This window comes from Stenella coeruleoalba (assembly GCF_951394435.1).
Source record: "Stenella coeruleoalba genome assembly, chromosome: 13".
NCBI classification, from domain to species: domain Eukaryota; kingdom Metazoa; phylum Chordata; class Mammalia; order Artiodactyla; family Delphinidae; genus Stenella; species Stenella coeruleoalba.
In genome coordinates, this window is record NC_137159.1 from 31,665,430 (window position 1) to 31,683,321 (window position 17,892).

A 17,892-nucleotide genomic window follows, 5' to 3' on the forward strand; every position below is an offset into this window, starting at 1 on the left:
TCTTTCCTCCAATAAGCTAAGCTAAGCTTATTCCCACATCAGGGCCTTTGCACTTTCTGGTACTCTGCCTGGAAAGCTTTTCCTTCTTGTCATTTGACATTTGGGTCTCTGCTTAATTGCTGTCTTCTCGGAGAGGCCCGACGTGGTCCCACGGGCACTGTCACTCACACCCCGTGGCTTTTTTCTTCCTAGCATTTATCATGACATTGTCTGTTTCTACTTGTTCATTCCTCTTTCTCCACCAGAATGCCAGTGTCCTGAGGGAGGGACCTTGTCTGTCTTATTTACCAGTGTACCGTTAATGCTGAGAACACTGCGGGGTGTAGCTGGCACTCAGTGAGTATTTGCAGATTAGATGAATGAAGTAAATGAAACCTGAGGCCGAAAGGCTTTTGGCAGCCCCATTACCCTCCATTTCCGTCCCCAGCTACACCAGACTACTATCTCCATAGCCTTCCGTCTCTGAGTCCGCCAACCCCTAGCCAGGCCTCCTTCCCACTCTTGAGGGGGCATAAACAGAGGCACAGCCCACATGTCAGGAAGCTGCCAAACCCTGGGATGAAAGTAGTAGGTAAGCTCAGCAGATTGTTCAGCTCCTCCTTTCATGATGCTCTCCAGGATCTGGGCTAAGTATGGCATGTGACCACTCTGTCTTTGATTACCTTATTTACTGTTATATGCCCAGCCTGTAGCACATTGTTATATAGCTCCTTTATCCCTGTATCCTTCCTCAGCATCTTGAAATGCCCGAGTGAGGAAAGGGCCGAGAGTCTGCGGTCTCTGGTACCTTGGCAGACTGCAGGTTTGTCTCCTGCCCCTCAAAGCAAGCAGTTTGTCACTCCCTCCACCGGTGGTGGACACCGGTTAGGTGTGTTGGTTGGTTGGTTGGGTTTACATACATGCTTCCCTCCCACACTCAGCCTTCCTGATGGTGAGAATCATGGAACCTTAGCCTCCTGACAACTATGCCTTTTGTGACTTAACATTTTATTTTATGCTTTTTAAATGTTTTCACATATGATTTCCTTTGAGCCAGAAATAATACTGACCGGTGGGTATGTCCAGTAATCTCTCTCTTCGTGAGTAAGGAAGTGAGGCCTTAGTGCTGCTGTGACTGTGCTCCTTCTTCCTGGTGGCTCACAGCACCCACACAGCGAGGGGTCGTTTGGGGACAGATCCCAGCTCAATAAATCCTTTGACTAGAGAGCTAAATTTAAGGGTTAGGGAGATACAAGAATGGATTTGAACTTGTAAGAGCTTGGTTCTAGCCACTTAGTAGCTAAGTGATTTTGGTCAAATCACTCAAACTCTGTGTTCTCCCCCTCCTCAGCATTGGCCATAGTAGAACCTACCTGCGGACTGGCTTGTGTGGCTCAGATGAAATCATGTATTTGAAATTGCTTTGGGAACTCTGAATTAGTATAAAGATAGGAAGTGCTATAACAGCTTTGGTTCCAGGCCCTTATTCCCAGGGGCGCAGTCCTAGTTATCAAGAAGTCTTAGCAATGGTATTTTTGTCTTACAGACATGACACTGGCTCTTATGACCTATGACCTTTGCACAACTCAGAGCCATCAAAGTAGAATTCCTTGATATCAGCCATTGTTAAACTCTAAGTGAAGGGACACTGGATAATTGGAGGTGTTTTTCTTTCTTTTTTAAGGAGTATTTTTCTTTTCCAAAGCATTGTAAAACAAATTTTCTTAGAAAATCTGGCATAAAAAAATCACAGCCGAGCATTTGTGTGCTCATAAAGCTGCCACACAAAGCCTAGCTCTAGGGAGCCTCAAAGTATTTCACTGATGCTCATATGCTGTGTGTTCATTTATTTTGCCTTTTATTTGTATTAGGGAACAGATAAGCTATAGGTGGTATCAAAGGTTTAAAAAAATGGTAGAGAAGATTGAGGAATTTTCTCTGAAAATTGGTGGAAAGATTTAATCATTTTAAAAAATTGTGGTAAAGTATATGTAACACAAAATTTCCCATTTTAAAGTGGACAGTTCAGTGGCCTCAAGTACATTTATATTGTTTACAGCCATCACCACCATGCATCCACAGAACTTGTTTTCATTTTGCAAAATCGAAACTCTGCCTATTAAACAGTACCTCTCCGTTCCTCTCTCCCCCCAACCCCTGGCAACCACCATTCTACTTTCTGTCTCTATGAATTTGACTACTGTAGGTGCCTCATATAAGTGGAATTACACAGTATTTGTTCTTTTGTGACTGGCTCTTTTCACTTAACATAATGTCCTCATGGTTCGTACATGTTGTAGCATATGTCAGAATTTCTTTTTAAAGCTGAATAATACTCTGTTGTGTTTTGTTTATCCATCTGTCAGTTAACACATGGGTTGCTTCTATCTTTTGGGTACTGTGAATAATGCTTCTTTGAACGTGAGTGTGCAAATATCTCTTCAAAACTCAAGACTCTTTGAGGTACATACCCAGAAATAGAATTACTAGAACCTAACGCTATTTTTAATTTTTTGAGGAACTGCCATACTGTTTTCCACAGTGACTATACCCTTTTACATTCCCGCCAGCAGTTCTCAGAGTTTGAGGAAAAGATTTTTATAGCAACCCCTTAATACTGACCTTTCAACATCAGTGTTCCACAAGACTGAGCAAGAATGCATTAGTTGCCCCGTAAGTGCCCTTCCTAGAATTAACAACTGTTTTTAAAAAAGTACTTCTTGGCTTATGGCACTCCGTGTTCTCTTGAAAAGTAAGCAAGAGGAGCTGTGTTTTCTCAGTGCTTTGTTGTCAAGATAGGCATTCCTCTCAGAGCTATTTGCTTGGCATCTCCCTCACTTCCAATTGCTGTCTTGTGATATTTTAAAAGTCCAAGGTTGATCAGAGTATGTGTCTTTACTCTGGAAAGTTTTTCCTCCCACGGATTCAGTTCTGTAAAATGGACTCGGAATGAATGGGTCATGGTGGTTGACTTTTGATTCCAGCTTGCAGATGTCACAGGTGGTTTAGTGTCTGGTTTCTCAGTGATAGGAGCTAGAGCAACAAAATTCTAAAAACAGCATCTCTCATTACAAGACATCAGGGCTTACACCCCAAGTTAGACAAGACGTAAATTTCCAGAACCACAAAGCTGTAGCAGCCAAATCATCTTTATCGATGGGGCTTGCATCTGGCTCTTCCATGTCTGTAAGTTCAGTCTGCTTTAGTCCTCATAGCCGTAGTCCTAACTAGGGTTGCAATGGGCCGTGAGCAAGCCCTTAGTCCTACTAGCCTGTATAAATAGATATCTACCCTCATCTTTGATATTTTAAAAGAGAAAAAGCTCACAACTTGCAGTATATCCTGGTCTCCTGCCAGGAAGTGGTTCTGACTGTCTGGCCTTAGACTGGTTTATGAAGGATTTGTACCCTTTTCTGTGATTTATATTTTCAGTTACTAAGTCTTGAGAGGAGCGGTATGAGAATCTGAAATGGATTAATCCCTGTCTCCAACTCTAGCAGCTGCCCCCTCCTCTCTTCCCCTAATCCCTCACGCCATTTGACTTATGTTTAAGGAGAGGGGAGGTGCTCAGAAGAGAAGACCCTTTCATTCCCCCCTTCATTTCAAAGTACTAACAATCCTCTCCTTTAAAAGCACTCTCGGTTTCCACGGTCCAGGCTAACTAATTCTGCATCCATTTTTCTTCAGGGGTCCACCTTCTCAGTCTTTTAACCATGATTTCAGCGCTTTTCCAAGCTCTTAACCGGACTCAGTTTTATTTGGGAACCCTAGAGACTTGAGAAAGAACTGATTATAGTACTGGGAATGTGATAAGAAAATCACACCAACAGAAAAATAGGAGCAGACAATTCACAAAGGACAAAAGATGAATTATCAGGAAATACTATTTTTCTAAGGGTTCACCATCATGATGAATCCAAGAAGTACCAATTATAAAGCAGTGAGGTGCTGCAGCTTCTGCTGTCAGATTGGTAAAGATGAAAAAAAGCTACCACCTCAGGCTTGGTGAAGGTATCAGAAAATGGACACACTCAGATCCTGCTAGTGGGAGTAGCAGTTAGTACAGCTTTCAGGGAGGACAGCGTGGCCTTTAAGATTTTACTTCCTTATTGACTTAGCAATTCTTTTCTAATACATTGTCTGAAGAGCACATGAGTATGCTTAAATATTTATTGAACGTTCAGAGTTTATAGGAAAAGGTTGGAAGAGCATTTGTTAAAAACTCAATAGTGACTGTCTCTACAAGGGAAATTATGGGTAGTTTTATTTTCATCCTTTTTTTTATTTTTTAACATCTTTATTGGAGTATAATTTTTTTAACATCTTTATTGCAGTATAATTGCTTTACAATGGTGTGTTAGTTTCTGCTTTATAACAAAGTGAATCAGTTATACGTATGTCCCCATATCTCTTGCATCTCCCTCCCTCCCACCCCTGTAGGTGGTCACGAAGCACCGAGCTGATCTCCCTCTGCTATGCGGCTGCTTCCCACTAGCTAGCTATTTTACGTTTGGTAGTGTATATGTGTCCATGCCACTCTCTCACTTTGTCCCAGCTTACCCTTCCCCCTCCTTGTATCCTCAAGTCCATTCTCTAGTAGGTCTGCATCTTTATTCGCATCTTGCCCCTAGGTTCTTCTGACCTTTTTTTTTCTTTTTTTTTAGATTCCATATATATGTATTAGCATACGGTATTCGTTTCTCTCTTTCTGACTTACTTCACTCTGTATGACAGACTCTAGGTCCATCCACCGCACTACAAATAACTCAATTTCATTCCTTTTTATGGCTGAGTAATATTCCATTGTATATAGTGCCCACATCTTCTTTATCCATTCATCTGTTGATGGACACTTAGGTTGCTTCCATGTCCTGGCTATTGTAAATAGAGCTGCAGTGAATATTTTGGTACATGTCTCTTTTTGAATTATGCTTTTCTCAGGATATATGCCCAGGAGTGGGATTGCTGGGTCGTATGGTAGTTCTATTTTTAGTTTTTTAAGGAACCTCCATACTGTTCTCCATAGTGGCTGTACCAATTCACATTCCCACCAGCAGTGCAAGAGGGTTCCCTTTTCTCCACACCCACTCCAGCATTTATTGTTAGTAGATTTTTTGATGATGGCCATTCTGACCGGTGTGAGATGATACCTCATTTTGCTTTGCATTTCTCTAATGATTAATGATGTTGAGCATTCTTTCATGTGTTTGTTGGCAGACTGTATATCTTCTTTGGAGAAATGTCTGTTTAGGTCTTCTGCCCATTTTTGGATTGGGTTGATTGTTTGTTTGATATTGAGCTGCATGAGCTGCTTGTAAATTTTGGAGATTAATCCTTTGTCAGTTGCTTCATTTGCAAATATTTTCTCCCATTCTGAGGATGGTCTTTTCATCTTCTTTATGGTTTCGTTTGCTGTGCAAAAGCTTTGAAGTTTCATTAGGTCCCATTTGTTTATTTTTGTTTTTATTTCCATTTCTCTAGGAGGTGGGTCAAAAAGGATCTTGCTGTGATTTATGTCGTCGAGTGTTCTGCCTATGTTTTCCTCTAAGATTTTGATAGTGTCTGGCCTTAAATTTAGGTCTTTAATCCATTTTGAGTTTACTTTTGTGTATGGTGTTAGGGAGTGTTCTAATTTCATACTTTTACATGTACCTGTCCAGTTTTCCCAGCACCACTTATTGAAGAGGCTGTCCTTTCTCCACTGTACATTCCTGCCTCCTTTATCAAAGACAAGGTGACCATATGTACGTGGGTTTATCTCTGGGCTTTCTATCCTGTTCCATTGATCTATGTTACTGTTTTTGTGCCAGGACCATATTGTCTTGATTACTGTAGCTTTGTAGTATAGTCTGAAGTCAGGGAGCCTGATTCCTCCAGCTCCATTTTTTCTTCTCAAGATTGCTTTAGCTATTTGGGGTCTTTTGTGTTTCCATATAAACTGTGAAATTTTTTGTTCTAGTTCTGTGAAAAATGCCACTTGTAGTTTGATAGGGATTGCATTGAATCTGTAGATTGCTTTGGGTAGTAGAGTAATTTTCACAATGTTGATTCTTCCAATCCAAGAACATGGTCTACCTCTCCATCTACTTGTATCATCTTTAATTTCTTTCATCTGTGTCTTCTAGTTTTCTGCATACAGGTCTTTTCTCTCCTTAGGTAGGTATATCCCTAGATATTTTATTCTTTTTGTTGCAGTGGTAAATGGGAGTGTTTTCTTAATTTCACGTTCAGATTTTTCATCATTAGTGTATAGGAATGCCAGAGATTTCTGTGTATTAATTTTGTATCCTGCTACTTTACCAAATTCATTGATTAGCTGTAGTAGTTTTCTGGTAGCATCTTTAGGATTCTCTATGTATAGTATCATGTTATTTGCAAGCAGTGACAGCTTTACTTCTTCTTTTCTGATTTGGATTCCTTTTATTTCTTTTTCTTCTCTGATTGCTGTGGCTAAAACTTCCAAAATGATGTGGAATAATAGTGGTGAGAGTGGACAACCTTGTCTTCTTCCTGATCTTAGTGGAAATGGTTTCAGTTTTTCACCATTTAGGATGATGTTGGCTGTGGGTTTGTCATATATGGCCTTTATTATGTTGAGGAAGTTTCTGTCTGTGCCTACGTTCTGGAGGGTTTTTATCATAAATGGGTGTTGAATTTTGTCGAAAGCTTTCTCTGCATCTATTGAGACGATCATATGGTTTTTCTCCTTCAGTTTGTTAATATGGTGTATCACATTGATTGATCTGCGTATATTGAAGAATCCTTGCATTCCTGGGATGAACCCCACTTGATCATGGTGTATGAGCCTTTTAATGTGCTGTTGGATTCTGTTTGCTAGTATTTTGTTGAGGATTTTTGCATCTATGTTCATCAGTGATATTGGCCTGTACTTTTCTTTCTTTGTGACATCTTTGTCTGGTTTTGGTATCAGGGTGATGGTGGTTTCATAGCATGAATTCGGGAGTGTTCCTCCCTCTGCTATATTTTGGAAGAGTTTGAGAAGGATAGGTGTTAGCTCTTCCCTAATGTTCAATAGAGTTCGCCTCTGAAGCCATCTGGTCCTGGGCTTTTGTTTGTTGGAAGATTTTTAATCACAGTTTCAGTTTCAGTGCTTGTGATTGGTTTGTTCATATTTTCTGTTTCTTCCTGGTTCAGTCTCAGAAGATTGTGCATTTCTAAGAATTTGTCCATTTCTTCCAGGTTGTCCATTTTATTGGCATAGAGTTGCTTGTAGTAATCTCTCATGATCTTTTGTATTTCTTCAGTGTCAGTTGTTACTACTCCTTTTTCATTTCTAATTCTATTGATTTGAGTCTTCTCCCTTTTTTTCTTGATGAGTCTGGCTAATGGTTTATCAATTTTGTTTAGCTTCTCAAATGACCAGCTTTTAGTTTTATTGATCTTTGCTATTGTTTCCTTCATTTCTTTTTCATTTATTTCTGATCTTTATGATTTCTTTCCTTCTGCTAACTTTGGGGTTTTTTTGTTCTTCTTTCTCTAATTGCTTTAGGTGTAAGGTTAGGTGGTTTATTTGAGATGTTTCTTGTTTCTTAAGGTAGGATTGTATTGCTATAAACTTCCCTCTTAGCACTGCTTTTGCTGCATCCGATAGGTTTTGCGTCGTCGTGTTTTCATTGTTATTTGTTTCTAGGTTTTTTTGTTTTTGTTTTTGTTTTTGCGGTCCACGGGCCTCACTGTTGTGGCCTCTCCCGTTGAGGAGCACAGGCTCCAGACGCGCAGGCCCAGCGGCCATGGCTAACGGGCCCAGCCGCTCTGCGGCATACGGCCCAGCCGCTCTGCGGCATCTTCCCGGACTGGGGCACGAACCCGTGTCCCCTGCATCAGCAGGTGGACTCTCAACCACTGCACCACCAGGGAAGCCCTCTAGGTATTTTTTGATTTCCTCTTTGATTTCTTAAGTTATCTCTTGGTTATTAAGTAGTGTATTGTTTAGCTTCCATGTGTTTGTATTTTTTACAGATTTTTTCCTGTAATTGATATCTAGTCTCATAGCATTGTGGTCGGAAAAGATACATGATACGAGTTCATTTTTCTTAAATTTACCAAGGCTTGATTTGTGACCCAAGATATGATCTATCCTGGAGAATGTTCCATGAGCACTTGAGAAGAATGTATATTCTGTTGTTTTTGGATTGAATGTCCTATAAGTATCAATTAAGTCCATCTTGTTTAATGTATCATTTAAAGCTTGTGTTTCCTTATATATTTTCATTTTGGATGATCTATCTGTCCATTGGTGAAAGTGGGGTGTTAAAGTCCCCTACTATGAATGTGTTACTGTCAATTTCCCCTTTTATGGCTGTTGGTATTTGCCTTATGTATTGAGGTGCTCCTATGTTGGGTGCATAAATATTTACAATTGTTATATTTTCTTGGATTGATCCCTTGATCATTATGTAGTGTCCTTCTTTGTCTCTTGTAATAGTCTTTATTTTAAAGTCTGTTTTGTCTGATATGAGAATTGCTACTCCAGCTTTCTTTTGATTTCCATTTGCATGGAATATCTTTTTCCATCCCCTCACTTTCAGTGTGTATGTGTCCCTAGGTCTGACGTGGGTCTCTTGTAGACAGCATATATATAGGTCTTGTTTTTGTATGCATTCAGCCAGTGTACGTCTTTTGGTGGGAGCATTTAATCCATTTACATTTAAGGTAATTATCGATATGTATGTTCCTATTCCCATTTTCTTAATTGTTTTGGGTTCATTATTGTAGGTCTTTTCCTTTTCTTGTGTTTCTTGCCTAGAGAAGTTCCTTTAGCAGTTGTTGTAAAGCTGGTTTGGTGGTGCTGAATTCTCTTAGCTTTTGCTTGTCTGTAAAGGTTTTAATTTCTCCATCAAATCTGAATGAGATCCTTGTTGGGTAGAGTAATCTTGGCTGTAGGTGTTTCTCCTTCATCACTTTAAATATGTCCTGCCACTCCCTTCTGGCTTGCAGAGTTTCTGCTGAAATATCAGCTGTTAACCTTATGGGGATTCCATTGTGTGTTATTTGTTGTTTTTCCCTTGCTGCTTTTAATATTTGTTCTTTGTATTTAATTTTTGATAGTTTGATTAATATGTGTCTTGGTGTCTTTCTCCTTGGATTTATCTTGTATGGGACTCTCTGTGCTTCCTGAACTTGATTAACTATTTCCTTTCCCATATTAGGAAAGTTTTCAACTATAATCTCTTCAAATATTTTCTCAGTCCCTTTCTTTTTCTCTTCTTCTTCTGGGACCCCTATAATTCGAAGGTTGTTGCGTTTAATGTTGTTCCAGAGGTCTGTGAGACTGTCCTCAATTCTCTTCATTCTTTTTTCTTTATTCTGCTCTGCAGTAGTTATTTCCACTATTTTTTGTTTGTTTGTTTGTTTGTTTTGCGGTACGCGGGCCTCTCACTGTTGTGGCCTCTCCCGTTGCGGAGCACAGGCTCTGGACGCGCAGGCTCAGCGGCCATGGCTCATGGGCCCAGCCGCTCCACTGCATGTGGGATCTTCCCAGACCAGGGCATGAACCCGCATCCCTTGCATCAGCTGGCAGACTCTCAACCACTGTGCCACCAGGGAAGCCCTATTTCCACTATTTTATCTTCCAGGTCACTTATCCGTTCTTCTGCCTCAGTTATTCTGCTATTGATCCCTTCTAGAGAATTTTTAATTTCATTTATTGTGTTCTTCATCGCTGTTTGTTTGCTCTTCAGTTCTTCTAGGTCCTTGTTAAACGTTTCTTGTATTTTCTCTCTTCTATTTCCAAGATTTTGGATCATCTTTATTATCATTATTCTGAATTCTTTTTCAGGAAAACTGCCTATTTCCTCTTCATTTGTTAGGTCTGGTGGGTTTTTGCCTTACTCCTTCACCTGCTGTGTGTTTCTCTGTCTTCTCATTTTGCTTAACTTACTGTGTTTGGGGTCTCCTCTTCACAGGCTGCAGGTTCGTAGTTCCTGTTGTTATTGGTGTCTGTCCCGCACTGGCTAAGGTTGGATCAGTGGGTTGTGTAGGCTTCCTGGTGGAGGGGACTAGTGCCTGCGTTCTGGTGGATGAGGCTGGATCTTGTCTTTCTGGTGAGCAGGTCCACGTCTGGTGGTGTGTTTTGGGGTGTCTGTGGCCTTATTATGATTTTGGGCAGCCTCTCTGCTAATGGGTGGGGTTGTGTTCCTGTCTTGCTAGTCGTTTGGCATAGGGTGTCCAGCACTGTAACTTGCTGGTCGGTGAGTGGAGCTGGGTCTTGGCGTTGAGATGGAGATCTCTGGGAGATTTTTGCCATTTGATATTACATGGAGCTGGGAGGTCTCTTGTGGACCAGTGTCCTGAACTTGGTTCTCCCACCTCAGTGGCACAGCCCTGATGCCTGGCTGGAGCACCAAGAGCCTTTCATCCACACGGCTCAGAAAGGGAGAAAAAAGGGAGAAAAAAATAGAAAGAGAGAGAGAGAGAGAGAGAGAGAGAGAGGTAAAATAAAATAAAATAATGTTATTGAAATAAAAAATAATTATTAAGCAAAAAAATTTTAAACAGTAAAAAAAAAAAAAATCGGACAGACAGAACCCTAGGACAAATGGTAAAAGCAAAGCTATACAGACAAAATCACACACAGAAGCATACACATAGACACTCCCGAAAAGAGAAAAAGGGAAAAAAGTGTATATATCTTTGCTCCCAAAGTCTACTTCCTCAATTTGGGATGATTCGTTGTCTATTCAGGTATTCCACAGATGCAGGGTACATCAAGTTGACTGTAGAGATTTAATCCGCTGCTCCTGAGGCTGCTGGGAGAGATTTCCCTTTCTCTTCTTTGTTCGCACAGCTCCTGGGGTTCAGCTTTGGATTTGGACCCGCCTCTGCGTGTAGGTCGCCTGAGGGCGTCTGTTCTTCGCTCAGATAGGACGGGGTTAAGGAAGCAGCTGATTCGGGGGCTCTGGCTCACTCAGGCCGGGGGTAGGGAGGGGTACGGATGCAGGGTGAGCCTGCGGCGGCAGAAGCCAGCATGACGTTGCACCAGCCTGAGGCCCGCCATGTGTTCTCCCGGGGAAGTTGTCCCTGGATCCCGGGACCCAGGCACTGGCGGGCTGCACAGGCTCCCCGGAAGCGGGGTGTGGATAGTGACCTGTCCTTGCACACAGGCTTCTTGGTGGCTGCAGCAGCAGCCTTAGCGTCCCATGCCCGTCTCTGGGGTCCGCGCTTTTAGCCTCGGCTCGCGCCCGTCTCTGGAGCTCCTTTAAGCAGCGGTCTTAATCCCCTCTCCTCGCGCTTTTAGAGGTGGACAGCACCTTTACATTTACCTTCATTTTATCAATAAGAAAACTTAGATCCAGAGAGAAACAGTGATTTGCCCAAAGTGCCACATAGACTTAGTGCAGAACCCAGGTCCCCTGGCTTTCAGTACCTTTTCTTCCTCTACTAGACCATGCTGCCTCCACCTCCCACTTCACTTTATTCAAGGAATTTTGCTTATTCTGTTCTCATACCAAGGCATTTGAGTAAAATCTAGAACTTCACCTGCCTTCACTACCTAGTCTCAAGCATCCGTGGCCGCCTGACCTATCTAGTCCTCTTACTTAAAGGAGATGTTAATCCTCTTTTATGGCCTAAGTACTTCAATTTATATGCACATGTACACACATTAATTCTGATAACTATGCCCATTTAATCCTAAAAGCCCTTTAAAGTAGTTCCTATCCTCTGTTTACAGGTGAGAAACTGATGCTTAGAAAAGTTAGGTAACTTAACTAACTTAAACTCAGGCCCTTTGACTCTTTCATGTTGCTTATTCATTTGGGAGGATTTTGCAGACCCCAAATGAAAATGTATAGCATCACAGTAAAAGATTAAATGTTTCTCAGGAGGATTAAATCATTGCAAAATACAATTTATGAATTATTTCTGGTTTTCGTTCGTCTGTCACTCTGTATAATTGAGAATTAGTGTGTGTCTTTGTACATTTCAGGTATGAACTGTCCTAGAAGATATGTTTTGTTTTTGCATCCAGAGAAGCCATTTCCCATGATTCAAGTAAAATTTAAAAAGTCTTTGTTCATTATGTAGCAACAAGTCTCGTCATACGTGTAGAACTTGATCAAGGTTTTGGATGTAAAGAACACTTCCTGCATAGTTTCCTAAATTCACCGCCTCTTCTCTGCTCTTTCCCACCCCGGCATGATGATACATGGCCTCAGAGAGTTTTTATAAAAATGTGAGAGAGAGGCCAGAATTCATAAAAGGAAGGATATCAAAGCCAGACCTTGATGCACCTGGGAGGCCTCCGGGCTGTGATTTAGAGACTGTCAGCCTCCCGTACCTCCCATTACAATATTTCCCTCCCATTACAATCTGTCCTCACATTCTTCATTTACAGTGACCAAAAATGACCAGTAATAGCTTAAAATTTATCTTCTAAGAGTCTGTACACTTTAAAGCAATCAAAGCCTTAGTTAAACCAGGAGATTGAATCTCTATACATAAAGCTCTGGGTCCCAGTCCTAGCTAGCTCTGTGGCTTACTTGCTGTAAGATCTTAGGCAAGTTACTTCACCTCTCTGGAGCTGTTTCCTCATCTGCAAATGAGAAGGCTAATTGGATAAGATCTAAAGTTCCTTCCAGTGTTAACATATCTTTTATAACTTGACCATTGTGCATGGGACCATGTCTGTGTGAAAACACTTTCTCCTCTGGTTATGGAGCCAAGCACACCCTGTAGGCAGCATGTGGAGGAAACGTTGCAGTCAAGTCCAGGCTCTACCATGTCCCATCTGTGACTTTGGGCAAGTCACGCATTCTCACGTTTTCTGATGTCCACTCTCAACTGTATCAGTATTCCCAAACCCAGGTTTTTTTGTGAATAGTGAATGAAAATGTTTGACATTGAACTCTACAAATGCAAGTGACAACCGTTGTTATAATAGCACCTGGGAGTCAGTACTGAGTAACCGACAGCCGCAAGAGCCCATGGAGTGAAAGAAACCATTTTTGCACAGGCTGCCGACGTGACTTATGCAGCGGCCCTGGACTCTCACTCCTGTTTTTCTGCCTGATGTTACTCTGACCCCTGCTCCTCCCTCCCACAGTTCTAAGATTTGAATATTCCTAAGCAGCACTGACCATCCAGATTATCTGTGTGAACAGCCTGTTACTTCGAGGTTTGGGCAGAAAAGAGTGTGGCAGTTTACCCCAACCCCACCCCATTCCATCTTACGATACAACACAGGTACGCACGCATGCACACACGTACCCTTTTACCCTCATGTTTTTTACTAATGGCTAATTTTAAAAATCAGATTCTTGTTGAAGGACCTGCTTTTTTGCCATTGATCCCCTGTTCTCCCCACCTCCCCAGTGAAGCCAAAAGGCAGAGATTTGACAGAGAGACGAGAAGGAACCAGGAACTGGGGACACAGAAATTAAGAAGAAACCTTCCCTGCCTTCAGGGCTGCCGGAGAAGCGAAAGCACAGTGTTCCAGAAAGTTCCTAATGTGGCAGGGAGGGTGGAGAAAGGCTTAGAGATGATGTTTGAGTGACTAATACAAAAAGGTTAGGGGGAGGTGTCTGTATTTTACAGATAAGGAGATCTGTTTCAGGAACTGCCCCAGGGTCACACCCAGTCACTGGAGAGGCCAAGACAAACTGCTGTATGAAAAACAAGTAATGTTGGGGCCTTTACTTTTTATCCATTGCTTCACAAGATTGCAAATATCTGAGTGCTAAAAGTGATAGAAGATCATTACTTTTTTTTTTTTTTTTTAAGTGAGAGAACCTTTCGGGGTGGGGGGAATAAAACAAAAGCTAGTGTTCACAATAATGAAAAATCAGACTTTTGGGGAAAACCATCTTACTTTTGCCAGTATGCTGAAAATTGTCCAAGATATTTTAAACATCTTTTCTTATAATGTCATGTACAGTTCAAGATTAGTGCTGATGTTATTATACTTGTATACTTGGTTAGAACCCTGTTTTTTTTTCCCTGCTGATGAGAGGCTGCTTCCTTCCTCCCTTCCTTCCTTCAATAAAAATTAGGTATAAATGAGATATGTAGCATGTTGGTATTTAATTCAAAGATAGCCACATATTATACATTTCAAAGATGGTAAATTGGTTTCACGTATAAAAATGGCTTTTTCTGCAGTATGTTAACTGTACCAAAGCAAATTATCTTGCCAAGACGCTAAAATCCATTATTTTGTTTCATCTGTGTCGTTATAGATCACCTAGATTACAGATCACCTAAAATTTGGTTTCTGTCCCTCAGTGAATATCTATTTCATCTTTGCTTATCTTGATTCCTGATAGCCTAGAAGAATACAGATTCATTAAAATGTCATACACACATACTTGAACTTTGCATTTCTTTTTCTCGGACATTTTAATTCTAGCTTTATCTTAAAGGCAGTTTATTTTTCTGATAGAAAAAACATTGTTCACAGGCCTTTAACTGGGCAAATTATAGAATGTATGTGGTCTCAGTCTCTTTGTAAGTAAAAGGAAGTATGAGCTCTTAATTCCCTTCTTTCTGTAAGAGTCTGTGATTCATTACTTTGTGTCAAGTTAATGCTCTGCTTTTTTTTTCTAATTACTTGAGAAACTTTATTCTAATGCTCTACTTTTAATAGGTTACAGGTAGAGTTGTTGATGGATCGGGCTAAAGAGTTGTCTTGGAAGGATCCTTAATGTGTCCGTGTTATCACACATTAAGTTATCAGGTGTGACAAATCTGGTGGCTTCTCGTGTCCTTTTGTTTTTTTAGCCAAAAGACATCAAAAGTAATCCATCTGCAGGCTTGGGTGAATTTTGTGAGATTTGACAGTTTAATAATAAGAGTATACCAGGGGTGTCACAAGCTCTCGGTTGGCAGACAATAAATGATTGTTAAAGTTAACTTAGGTGTGGTTTCATTGCTTCTCTTGGTGAGTCATAAACCATTTCTAAATGCAAGACAAAAAAAAAAAAAAGAGAGAGAGATTCAAAACTAAGCCCAGGAAGAGATATGAATACACAAAGACTTATATGCATATGTTTATGGAAGCTTTATTTTTAATAGCTAAAAGCTGGAAATAACCAAATATCCATCAGCTGATGAATGAGTCAACAAAATGTGGTCCATTCATACAGTGAAACACTACTCAGCAATAAAACAAACTACTGATGTATGCCACAACATGGAGGAATCTCAGGAACGTTATGCTAAATGAAGGACATCAGAAAAGACTACATACTATGTAGGAAATGGTAGAAAAAGCAAAGCTATAAGGACAGAAAGCAGATGAGTTGCTGCCAGCGTCTAGGGGTAAGAGGAAGGCATTGACTAGAGAGGGGCACAAGGGTCCTTTTTGGGGTGATGGAACTGTTCTACCTCATTATTTCCGTGGTGCTTATGTGTACAGTTGTCAAAATACATCAAATTGTACACTTAAAATTGGTGGCTTTTATTCAGTGTAAATTATACCACAAATTTAAAAACAAACTTAGGGCAGCATCTTGAATGCCTTACAAAGTGACTACTTCATTTGGGGAAATAATCATTTTTAAACTTGGAGAGCCTATTTTTAACAAGATACTAGCAGTATTTATTTTTGTGCTGAATATATGTAAAATTTTGACCCCTAAAATGTGTTTGTATAGAAAATGGTAAATGGTCGGCTTACTTGAATATCTCATTGCATTTTTGCTTTCTCTTTACTTCTCTGCCCAACCTAGAAAAACTAATCGAGGGACTCAAATCTCCTGACACTTCTCTTCTGCTCCCTGACCTCTTGCCTATGACAGATCCTTTTGGTAGCACTTCTGATGCTGTAATTGGTAAAGTCATCATCTCTGTTTCTTCAGTCATGCATGATATGTGTGTCTGTTTCAAAAATGGCAACTAACTGGTTAACAGATCCCTACTGAGTATAGCCCTGCTGAGGAGCGGAAATGCCACGAAGCCTCCTGGTGTTGGAGTGATGCCTTGTGCTAACCCAGAAGCCAGGGCTGTTTAATCTCCCTTGTTATCGCCCCAAACGAAGTGTTATCTCTGCCTTTCAGCAGCACAGCGCCGTCATTTATTCTTGAAACACTGAGATTTCTAGAGTGAATCTCTTGTGAACTAAGGGGAATGTGGAAAAATTCACATTTCGTTACAAAAGCTTCATGAGAAAAGTTGGCTTCCAGGTGGACTTCACCTTTAGTAGATTCTTCTTTCGAAGGCCTCCGTATGTGCCAAGTGTCAGTAACTGAGAAAACATTTGCCCCACGTTGAGGCCCTATGAGTAGAATCCGGGGCAGGGGCTTGATCTGCTTGCTTTGACATTTTCTTGTGCTCCAGCCGCAAGGCAGGCAAGACCTATAAAATGTCCGGGGCCCCTGTACTACAGGAGCACAAAGTCCTAGAACTCAGAAATGCTATGACCCTTCAGAGAGATGTTCCTCCAGCTGGGGCATGTCACATGGTAAAGAGTACCTCCAGCTACGGCACGGCATGGGATTTGAGGTGGACTAGTGGCCTTTGCAAGGCACAGAGCATGTTTGGCCCCAAGTTTATCCCTTAAGAAAAGCACAATTACCAGAAGACATTAAGGTGCCTTTGAGCCTATGTCTTCTGACACGTAAGAGGTCTGCTTGAATAGCTCGCATTCAGCATTTATCTGTAAAAACTGAGAATCACCGAGACTAGCCACCGTGGTTCACCTTGCACGTGCCTGCTCTGTCAGTGAAGCCCAGACACTCGAAGCAGCAGAAAGAAAGCAACTTACTGTGCTTTCCATCTTACCTGAGATGGGCATTTTAGAGACATGCAGCAGAAAGCCTTCACAGAATCATCCAAGGAACCTTCTGATTACCTTTCCCTTACCCTTTCCTCTCCTCTCTTAATGCTCTGTTACAAAAGAAAAAGCTGATGTTGCTGTTGAGAGTCTGATACCAGGACTGGAGCCCCCGGCGGCCCAGCGCCTCCCCTCTCAGACGGAATCTGTGACCTCAAACCGCACAGGTCAGTCAGGAGTCTCTGGGGCTGCAGGAACTGGTCAGTTCGGGGAGCCCTCTGAGTCAGGCTTTCCACCTGCGGCAGATGGTCCTGGGCTTATTTCACAGCCTGGCTAGTTCCTCCTGGAATGGGTGCTCTGCACTACAGCCCCAGCTTTAGATGTTGAGCAATGTGTTTCCTCACTAAAGAGTCGAGTACCTTTTTGGAGCCATGTTCTTTGTAGAGCGATACCTGGGCTTTCTTTGATTTCAGTCTGTCTTTATTGAAGATTTTTGTCACTGGTGGCAGGTTCCCTCTACTTCCTTAATTAAAGAACTCTGCCGAGTTGTAAGGATGCCCTTAACTCCTCCTGGGTACTGAGCAGTCTTTTGGATCTAACAATGTCAGTGATGTCCATGGGGGCTCGTGTTATGTGTGTTAACATTCTATTCCCAGCACAGAGCTTTAATCACATCTAGGTGATTTGCTATTAAATTGTAGGCAAAGTTGAAATCTTCCCTGGATCCATTCCTTAACTACATTTCCTTAAATACAGATTTGATAACCTTCATTTTTATTGAGTCCATAATTACCTTGATAAAAGTGTCCACTTTGCTCACTTGGAACAGAAACAATTAGAAGTCTAGGAAATATGAGAATAAACTCACCCAGGTTAAAAAAAAAATGACACAGAAGACAATATGGTTCTTTTTCCTTGTGCTTACTTGGCTGCTTTCTCCCAGAAAACAATTTATGTGTTGAAATACTTGAACTCTGAATTTAATCTTCCTTCTGTTCCTTAACTAAAAGCAAAATCATGTGTTCCAAGGAGCAATTCAGATTTAAAGAATACTAATAAGAGACAAGATCATTCTATTTTGAATGAGGATTGGGTTGAGTTCTAAAAAAGTACTGCCTAATCATGCCATATTCTGCTAATAATAAGCCAGGGACCACCCCCTTCTTGTCAGCTTGGATACCTCA

At 41.2% G+C, this 17,892-nt stretch overlaps 1 protein-coding gene across 4 annotated transcripts in view; it reads left to right on the forward strand.

The window, feature by feature from the left end:
- Positions 1–17,892, forward strand: part of AAK1 (AP2 associated kinase 1) — a 166,609-nt gene that overhangs the window by 133,463 nt on the left and 15,254 nt on the right. The window contains exons 18-19 of one of the 4 annotated variants that reach the window (XM_079940691.1): positions 15,666–15,767; positions 16,834–16,935. The exons of the other annotated variants lie outside the window; for them this stretch is intronic. Of the exons in view, the coding sequence (XP_079796817.1) occupies positions 15,666–15,767; positions 16,834–16,935 (204 nt within the window). The remainder of the gene's footprint in view (positions 1–15,665; positions 15,768–16,833; positions 16,936–17,892) is intronic. 4 annotated transcript variants of the gene reach the window in all.